Source organism: Varroa jacobsoni, unplaced genomic scaffold (genome assembly GCF_002532875.2).
Source record: "Varroa jacobsoni isolate VJ856 unplaced genomic scaffold, vjacob_1.0 scaffold_962, whole genome shotgun sequence".
In the NCBI taxonomy this organism is placed as follows: Eukaryota; Metazoa; Arthropoda; class Arachnida; order Mesostigmata; family Varroidae; genus Varroa; species Varroa jacobsoni.
The window spans coordinates 98,600-109,255 of NW_019213864.1; the positions used below are offsets into that span (position 1 = coordinate 98,600).

At 44.2% G+C, this 10,656-nt stretch overlaps 1 protein-coding gene across 3 annotated transcripts in view; it reads right to left on the reverse strand.

Moving 5' to 3' along the window:
• LOC111265355 (fat-like cadherin-related tumor suppressor homolog) overlaps positions 1-10,656 on the reverse strand; it is a 107,754-nt gene that overhangs the window by 36,005 nt on the left and 61,093 nt on the right. For all 3 annotated transcript variants that reach the window (XM_022841952.2, XM_086970463.1, XM_022841953.2), the window contains exons 6-7: positions 7,793-10,172; positions 7,204-7,490 (exon numbers count right to left, since the gene is read on the reverse strand). In XM_022841952.2, the coding sequence (XP_022697687.1) occupies positions 7,204-7,490; positions 7,793-10,172 (2,667 nt within the window). The remainder of the gene's footprint in view (positions 1-7,203; positions 7,491-7,792; positions 10,173-10,656) is intronic.

Here is a 10,656-nt window from a genome sequence, read left to right on the forward strand (position 1 = left end):
GTCCATCCTAATAATGGGGCATTTTTCCCAATGCCTGGGTAAAGGCATTATATATATATATATATAATGCCGGCCGTATAGTCGTACACTTTCGCTTTTCCCCGTGGAAGTCTGGTCTCGAGGAGTGAATTGATGTAGACGGTATCCGAAGTCACTGAACTAGTCTTTTCTTCCCCAGCCGAGTTTAGAGTCAAAATCCGATTTAATGCTCGGGCTTTGAAGCGACCCCTGCTGTTTTTGCCTTTCTGCTTACCCTGGTTGCTTCCGTCTCACTATCCAACTAGTGTGTACCTTTCCACTATACAGCTCGTACTGCTTATTTCATTCTCATATCTAGCCCGGACCCCACCTTTCTCTCTTTCAGTAGTGCACATACGCAGCCTACTCCCCTCAGCTTTTTTCGCATAAGATTTAGCATGCGGAAGGAATCACGCCGGATGCGGGGTCGATAGTGGAAATAGAAAAGGGAGTGATTTGAGCAGAGGATCCTCAACCCCCTCAAAGAATGCCCTATAAAGTGTACGAGAGGAATCGCTGTTGGCAAATTTAATTCTTAGTTTGTGAGCATCGCAGACACCGACAAAAGGGGTCAGCCAGCCTAGTCCTTTCGTTATCTTTGCACCCGGCCAGAGGGGCGGAACGCCCACGAGCACGAGAACAACGAAGGAACGCAAGGTGCAGGGCAGATACAGCGGATACAGTAGCGAAGTCGACAAGGAGCAGAAAATCAAGTGCCGACACGTTTGCTTAGGGCACCCATAGCTGAATAGCACGCAGGTTTTAAGGGCCACGAAAGGGAATTGGAGAAGACGGGAACAAACGGCCCAAGTTATCCTCAGTCATCTATATATATAATATGTAAAGAGCTAGTAGGATGCGGTAGTGGGGTGTTTCGGTACCATCTTCTTGGAATGGCAACATATCGACAACTACTGTGGTAGTAATATCCATAATATCAGTAGCAACAGCATTTCTTCGAATTTTGATCGCCTGCTCTTTCGATACGATGGGCATGAGGAGTTTTTTTTTCGTAGGAAGCTTCAAACTGCAAATATTGCCTCGCCTGCTTGAGCGACAAAGTCCAAGTGACCACTGCCATAGATCTTATTGGACGTATGGCATATCAGGGAGACTCGATGGGTCGTGCTTTTCTAGCTAAAACAATGATTACATCGTTCTGCGCAGATTTAGTACGAACATTACGAAATGGTTATGGTTCGTTCGGAGGTATCGGTTAAGATATAATATATTCAGAAGACCATCTGCTATAAGTGCTAGTAACTTCTGCTCGTCACTCCAACATTTGGCCTTAAGTTCTTCTTACTTTGCGGCATAGCTAGCCCCACTAGTGTTATCCCCACTCCGCCTGACTTGATAGCATCGCGATATCAAGTGACCAACCGATCACGATCATAAATTATGCCTGTCCACCGATTACTCTACTGTGTGTATGCACTGCCAGCCGCTATGTTCGCCAGCCTGTGCGAGTATCGCTAGCCGATCCCGGAACAACAACAATAATATGAAAACTCTTGGCACACACGAGTACGATACATAACTGGTAAGTTATGGAAAGGTGCATCTAACCTTTAATAAGACTTATGCGAACACGTGCACGTCGAAATGTGAGCCACCAGTCATAGCAAACAACAAAAGCTTCATCGTGTGCAGGTGAATCTAGCCGATACCCATGTCAGAATTTACTCGCTTGACAACCTCGCGATTTCGAAAACCACCCCCTACGAACAAGTTCCCGTTTCAATAAGTTTTCCTAGCGAATTCTCCCCATATCCAGCGACGGTGAGCGTCACATTTGAGCTACCGTGATTCGAATGGATTTCGAAACGTGCAGAACGGTAAAGGCGACTTTCATGAAAAGGCAACGTGCGCCATCACGGTTTAGTTCGTATATCGCAATAACTTTGCTGTTTAGCTTAGTAACGTCTGTATGTCTATCTGCCTATCTGTATCGTCTGCACTTATTGAAAAATGGATATATAGTAAACCGCAAACAGCAAGGGTCTCTAGGTTGGAACTGGAACCCGTCAAGAACAGGCTAGACAACGAACTCTCACTGTTAATACAAGGGTAGACGTTTTAGCAAAGAACGAAGCCGTCTCAGCAAGGTCGGAGCATCAGTGGCAACACGAGTTCTGCCTGTTCTCTAAATATATAGGGCACATGTTCGTATTTGCAGCAGATGATTCGTCGTAGGCTCTGGGATTCTTTGGCTAACTATTCCCCAAGAGGATCTCGTAATCAAGCTCTAATGACGCACGTACTCGAGAGCGCGTCCGCAACCGCGTCCAGTCGACAACTATAGTGCCTACGCATATTTCAATAATATTATAGCACGCATAATACACTATGTGTATTGATGCATAGAGGTAGCACTGCTGGTGCTAAATCTAACATAATAGTTTAGGTAATACTTTGTGGCAGGTAACACTTCGTTGACTCGTTCGGTTACGATGAAAAGCAGAACGTCAAAACTACAATGTGGAAAGACCAGTGATGGGGAAAAATTGCTTATGCAGTGTCAGACTACGAGCAAAAGAAGCAGAGCGGCGGAAAGGTGTTATTGATGCTGCTGAAGAGGCGGCTACTCTTCCCTCTTCGGGGGTAAAAGAGAGGGTTTATGGGGAATAAAGCGGCTGTGTCTGGTAAGAAAATATTACGAAGTGTGGCACGTTCTGGCGTTGTTTGAGCATAAAGAAGTGTCATTAAGTGGAGAGATAGAGTCTGACACGACGATGATTGGAGGGAAGCACAAATTGCATGCGAACTCTGCCACGCGATTTATCTCGAGGACAGCAGTGTTAGTAGGTGTATTGCTTGTGGAATAACACCCTTCCTCATACTCTGGTGCATTCGTACATGTAAATAATGGCTATACTATTCATTAGGCACCTGCATACGTGGACAATCGCGCACAAAGGTAGACACGCATGTAGAGATAGTAAAATGCGACGATATAAACAGTATTTTTATCGCCTGTGTTTTGTAAGGTGTCTTACGTATAGCAGAAAATCGAAGGTAAGACACGTATCGCGCCATGTCTGTTCGTCGCCAAATGACATTGAGCACAGCGTCGTGGTTTTTTCAAGACTTCGTATGACAGCCAGAACAAGACATGGGGTGCGCGGTATAGGGCGGCTGGGGATCGATTCACATATGTGCCATTATTTGATGGCATTTCATTTTCTTCGGTCCAATGGTTACCGCAGTAACTTTTCGCAAGCGAGTGACTACTGGAAAAAGTCCAGTTTGCTTTCTAATTAAATTTTCATTAAATATCTATACGAGGCACCAGTTATCTCAAGTACGAGATTTGTCATACAGTGGATTTCAACGAGCGTTTACCGATTCCGTAGCTCCTTATAGTAAGTTGTCAAGAATGTATCGATTGTTTATAGACCAGAACTGAAGTAAATACTTTTTTATAGTGTAAAATACTATCACGAAATTAAATATGGGCCATAATCCTATCGCTGCAAATCACCTGTAATTTCTGGTCGAAAGTAGTGGCAAGCGGTTTTTGCATCCCCCCATTGAAATTGGATTAATCTCATTAGGGAGTTCTACAAGGACTGAAACAGATGATGGTTTGATGGTACAAGATTCGGGCTATACAGGCGAACGCATGTTAATTTTGCATCCAAACACTTCCAGTGTTTACCTGGTAGCTTAAGATCGATTTGATTGATAACTTGTTGTAATCTCGTTGTTAATTGCTAATAGTAAAAGCCTAAATGAATCGTTTTGCCTTGCAGCAACAACTCGTTTACGATCCCACTAGACATATAACATTACCTTTTTTGATGCCAGTCTGGGCTTTGCCATACCACATTTCGTCATTTATATATGATTATTATATGTCACCTATTTTGATCACTGGTGCTCAACATTGGCTCGATTTTGCCGCGTTTTGTAGACCTTGGCAGATGGAATAACAATCTAGTGGATTTTTTTGCGTCATTTCGTGTCTCATCCAGACACAGAGCTTTTTTTTGTCACCCGTACTCTTCAAAGGGTTTAAAGTTGTGAGCATTTTTTTGCACATCGAAAGCGACGGAAGTATTTTTGGGCTTTTTTTTTCCCCATAACATATTTTGATTACAAAGAGCATAATCTTTTTAAGAATCTGGGCAGTGTTCATGCCTTTGTCATAAAATATAGCAATCTTTTGCACAAATTTCATTTATCCTTTAAGGCCGTTTATCTTGAATGAAGGCACATCATCAACCTTAACATAGTTACTATTACCAAACCTCAGTGCCAACCGTACGTGATCTACCTAGAAAAGCGGTCAATACTTTTATGATACCTTAGGATGATAAATGTTTATCGATTTGCAAACATAGGTGGATCATATAAAATGAACTCGTATCAGCAATACGTAAGCTCATCAACGTAATTCACACGTAGACACACACACACACACACACGCACATATATACATACACCTAAGGGTAAGCAATCAAAGAGAGAACCTAATATACGCTCGTGCTATACCGGGCGTACAAGTTTTCATCTCATAGCCAAGTAAATAATGCTACTCCAGCCGAGTTCAGAGTATCACCAGAATCTGTTTCACATCAAGCAAAACGATGCTTTTTCAGTCTCCCAGATGACTCAAATCATCCTCCTAGAATGAAACCCGATTGGCCTAGACAGCCTCAATCTACACCCTGGGCATACATAATACGTCTCGAAAACGTACAATTCTAGCGTGTCAAGAAAAACGAGAAACTCCTTTATTTCGTGCAACTAACGCAATGGCCGTTCAGGTCACAGTAAAGCTTCTTCGTTTCGACTGTTCAGTAACAGATCAGACAAGCAATGCAATTTTACTTAGTTTTACGCCTGTGTATTTATGTGAATTCCATTTCTAAATTCGCAAGTTCTCTTAATGCCCATTTACTGCTATTTGTTTATACTTCAACAAGATATATGTGGGTTCGCTTGACATCAATTTCGAAACAGTCATCAATGATTCCTGCTCTACCTTTGAAATTGTACATTGCGTCAAGTTCTAAACACTCGTATAGATCAAGATCACCTCTTATTGTGATCTGATTCATTCATTGAACTATGAGCTAGCTTTCGAACTAAGAACTGGCACATATTTCAGGCATATACGTGTATATACAGTCCTAAACAGGTTTTCGTCCTGTTCCTAAACACCTTTTGAGTTAACCTTATCTTGTGGCCTTCATCGAGCGCTTCCAATCGTTTATTAGGTTGGCAGACAAAAATTGCTTCCATGTTTTTATTAAATTAAACCTTTGTCCTCTTTCTCTTGTTAGGTGCCTTGATAAGGCGTCATTCAGACGCCTTTTATGGTCCTGCATGTACTACTGGGAGCTTGCTAATTAACGGCGTTCTAATTGAAGGGCAGAAGTTCGATTGAGTAGTTTTTATCTTTTTTTTTTTTTTTTTTTTTCTTATTTTCTGATTGTCTAACTGCCACCACGATGGGGGTGAACAGCATTACAATCTGTAAATGATTGTCTCCACAGTGGCGGGATCTTACATACACACCGCTGCTGTTGTGCTACGACAGGAAACAGGGCCATCTGGTGTACAAAAAAATTAATCTAATAATGATAATGATAAATATGCACTGACTCGTTTGATGTTCGGAATATAGGATCGCTGTTCAACTTCGAGAACGTTGTCACTACCCAAACATGTCTTGTTGAATCTCTAATATAGACGAAGACAATCAATCATTATACTCGAACTGGGTACGCCACAGCAGCCTAAATGCTGTGGCGTACCCAGTACAAATTATGCTGTTCGATTATAAAGAATCGTAAGAAGTTACTGATTTCCAGGGGCTAACGAGGAGCAATTACTGTTCTTAATAGATCTCTTTTTGATTTAGCTATAGGCCTTTTATAGCATCACTTTGCTATGGTCTTACCTAGCGAGGTTCCGATACACAGGCAGAGAACCACTGCCCTTTTACTAATAAATGTCCCCCTAAAGAGACTCAATACGAATCGCGTTTGCCAACCATTTATCCCGATTCTTAGACATACATAAATATCTAGCAAAAGAAAATAAGCAAGCAAAAGTTTGTCGTTATACTATCGCATTACCTATTACGCCACTCTGTCCGTAGTGTTTGTCTGCTCTGCCGTGAAGATAACACAGTTGCTTCGGTCTACGTGACCTTCCCAGCTTGCAGCATATAACATATGAGTTGATCGGGACCCCTCAGACCCTGTGAGGCTTGACTCTTGCTGTAAGGCTTCAGCCGTTGGTCAACTACCGGGCAGGCTTTCGCTGATAGTGATGGCCCATAGCAGTACACGGAAGACGCATTTATCAAATGGACAAGAGCAGCTAGCGACGGTTGACCCCAATTAAAACCAACGTATGATACTTGTGCGGAGGGTGCAGCCTCCGGGGAACGAGAAAGGCATGGGTCAAAACAGGATAAGATGGGTCGCACAATGCGAAGGAACGTAAATTATGAGTGCGACGTAAAATCGCGTGCAGGGTAAAATCACGTCCCACAACGAAAGCAGATGTTGCGAGAACTGAACGAACGTTCTTAGCAGGGGGACTCAGATTATGCCAGTAAAGGCAACGGAGATGCCGCCAATGGTGATACCGTTGGTACTATACTATTGGTTGGTTGTACAGGGCGACCAATACATCCAGCAGCGCACGCTTCGGGCGAAGCTGATTCTTTGGGCTGCTCTTGTCGAGCGCGGTCTTTGCGTTTTTGTACTGCATCCGCAGAAAATTGATACGACAAGCCAAGTACAACAACAGTGCTCATCAGGATGTCAAAGGAACAACACATTGATACACAAAGATGGCAGCGTCTACAGGTCGCAGAGGTTCAGGGTATTCGTCCATTTCCTATCCAGCTGCCCACCATAGAGAGAAGCGGCGACTAATGTCAACGGACAAACGATCTAAGCTATCCTGTGCGCAGCTATTCTTGTTATAGCGCAACGTAAAATACCCATCTAATATCATTTAGAGTTACGGAGGTTGGAATCAACGGACGCGTGCAGATCATAGGCTCGGTTTCACGAAAGCTCTTTTTTCGATCAATGGACAATCTATATGAATGCGTGCAGTATTTGCATGCAGTTAATATCATCATCATATACGAATCATCATAGTACAATAGGTTGATCATTATATTGGTTTTCATGTTCGCGCTGTTGCCTTTCTTACCTTTATCATCGATAGCAAAGAGACCCAAACCGTCCCCTTCAATTATGCTATAGGTGACCATTCCGTCCAGTTTGGAAGGGTCGTCGTCGTCTGTCGCGGTAACGTTAAGGACGAAAGCTCCAATTGGGAGGTTCTCGTTAATAGCAGCTTGCACTACCACGTCAGCGAACTTTGGTGCATGGCGATTTTCGTTAACGTCCTCAACTTCGACAACGAGAAAGCTTTCGGTGTATAGTGATTTTGGCTCTCCGGAATCGCTAGCCCGGATCGTCACGTTGTAAATTTGACTGTTGAGAAAGAGAGAGAGAGAGAGGAGAGAGAGAGAGGGGGGAGAGCACATTGTCGCAGTTTATTAATATCATCTCGTGCGGGCGTCGATAGGGAGGTGTTTGGCGAATACGCTTTCTATAATTTTTTACCTTTGAAAACAGATCGTGCGGTCAGACGTTCGGAATAGTTTTTCATCATTTTCATCATAGTCCGCTTTTCTTGAATATTTGTTTACGGTTATTTACTTATAAGCTGTACTCCCATATTGCCACTATCGTTATTCGATTTGAGCTAAAAGTGTAGGTAAGTAGGTGCTTACTTTTTCTCGAAGTCTAATTCTCCGATCAATCGTACGATGCCGGTTTCTGAATCAACATCGAACAAATGTTTGAGTTCCTTGTTGACCATTTGATAACTAATTTTACCTCCGTCGCCCAGATCCGGATCTTGGGCTGTCATCGTCATGATGACCGTGCCCTTTGGCAGATCTTCGCGTGCCCTAGTCGAGTAACTTTTTAGGGTGAATCGGGGAGGCTCGTCGTTGACATCCTGAACCTGTATATTGACCAAGGTGGTGCCAGTTAGCGGCATATCAAAGGAGGAGTCCGTTGCTTTGACCATGAGGTTATATTCAGCCTGACGTTCTCTATCAAGGCTATGTTGCACGATCAGAATGCCTGATTTTTCGTCGACGGTGAAATCGTGCGTTTCTGAAGAAAGTTTGTAGCGGATCCGCGAGTTGTCCCCGTCGTCGGCGTCAGTCGCACGCAGTTTTGCCACGAGAGCGCCCTTACTAACGGCTTCACTAATTTTGAACTTGTATTGGGGCTTCTCAAAAATAGGTGGATTATCATTGACGTCGAGCACGTAGACAACAACGGTCATCCACGCTGACTTCTTGGGCTCACCTAGGTCATAAACAGTTACGTTGAGGACGTATTTTGGGGTTCGTTCTCGATCTAATGTTTCCACCAAAATCAGATTTCCTTTATAGAGGTCCATCTGGAAGCACGAGTCGTCATCCCCAGAAGCTATCACATATACGAGCTGACCGTTATAGCCATGATCAGCGTCCTTGGCTCGCAGACGTGCAAGAACACTGCCCGTTGGTGTGCTCTCATTGGCCGAGATTTCTAACGACGACTTTGGAAATTCGGGCGCGAATCTGTTCTCGAAGAAACTATGGGAAATTAGGGTGTCTTCCATCTGGTCCGTATTTCGATCAGCCGAGTTTCTCGCCAGAAGGAATTCCTTTAGCCTCTTGGTCAGACCCGCTTCCCGGCACTCGACGTGCGGTTTCCACTTTTCGTCTTTACGGCTTTTCAGAAGATGGTTGCGATCTTGGCTGTATTTATCGATCTTAATTTTAACATGCATTGAGTCGGCAAAGTGCTCACCGTCAGTGGCTGACACGTTCAGCATTACGTCATCGAGATCAATAAGCTCAATCGAATCGCACGCTACCGAAAGGATGCCGCTCTGGGGGTCAAGCGAAAAGCATTGATGCTCACTGGCTGGTTCCATACGATAGGTAACAAGATCTCGCAGGTCTAAGTCGATAGCCGAGAGTGTGAGGATCGCCGTTCCAATTGGGGTCTGGCTATTGACGCTCACCGCGCAGTCAACTTTCTCGAACTGCGGCCTGTGGTCATTCAGATCACGAACCTGAACACGGACCGTCATTTCGCTCTGGCGCTGGAACGGCGAGCCCCAGTCAATAGCTCGGATTCGTAGCATATAGAAATTGGTCGACATCGATTCGTAATCGATCACTTCGGTTGTTGTTACTACCCCCGTAAACGGGCTTATTTTGAACGGTATCTTGTTGGTGTTCGCTAGAGCAAAAGATACGTAGCCATTTTCGCCGTCATCGGCGTCGGCAGCACTGACTGTTATCACCTTCGTTCCAATGGGGATGTTCTCATCAATTGTTACCACAGATTCGATGCTGGTGTTGAATCTCGGTGCGTTGTCGTTGCAGTCTAATACGTTTATATTTACAATAGTCGTTGCAACAGCTGCACCCGTACGATGTCGCGTCGATCGGCTTTTCGTGTTAGTCGCGCTTACCGTTAGGGAGTAATATTTACGAGTCTCACGGTCGAGCCAATGTTTCGTTGTAATCTGACCAGTCTTTGGGTTGACTTCAAATATGCCGTCCTCATCGCCAGTTTCGATACGATACACAATCACGTCATTGTGCTTTTCTTCGTGAGGTAAATGTGCCGACACGCGGACGATAGGTGAATTTGGTGGGGCTACCTCCTGGATGTGGACGTCATAGTCCTCCTTGTCAAAAACTGGCGTAATAGCACCCAGGGCAGGGCTTACACGAATGAACACGCTGTGATCAGTAAACAGTGAAGGACTGCCTTTGTCCCATGCACGTAACGTTAAGTTATAGCCACGACTCTCCCCTGTCGCCCCGTTGCGTGGATCAAAATCAACATTGTATTCGTTGGGTCCAACATTGTGTACCCGGAATTGGCCATCGAGGTCGCCATCGGTGATAGCTAGGCCCCCAACATTGCCATTACTTCCTGAATCCTCGTCGGTGACCTGAACCACCGCCCACGTTTCGGGGCCCACGCCGTGCTCAATATACGACTGAAGATTTTTGACGACAATTTTTGGTTTGTGCCTGTTTGCAGGCAACACATGAATAGTAACCTTTGCCGTACTTGCCTTTATTACTGTATCTGAAAATACAAGTAAACGACATAAAACAAATAAGATAATCAATAAGTGTATCGGCCTTTGATACGCCATATCCTGTTTTTGCCTATGTTCTGCGACGTGTAACCCTTGTAAAACGATATCTTGACCTCTACAAAAAGTTTGTCCTCATGCTGAAGCATGTAAGCATCGAACTGCTCATCGGTAGATTTAGCGCCCGCAATGGCCCACGGCCTAATGCTTGAAAGATTTGTGGGTCTACATAGCCTGATCGAAGCTGACAGCATTTAAAACGGTATAATGAGTGGGATGCTATTGACATGGAAAATTCCTGTTTCCTCTGTTCTGATCGATCATTTTATAAATGGAGTGGAAGTCAGCAGAGCTTGCTATTGTTGGGACTTGGTGACTCCGTTGATATTAGGAATCGAAATGGTAAATAGCTACAGATACTCTCTAAAAAAAGTACTGTAAAAACTACTGTAAACGTTGGTCGTTCTGCTGTGT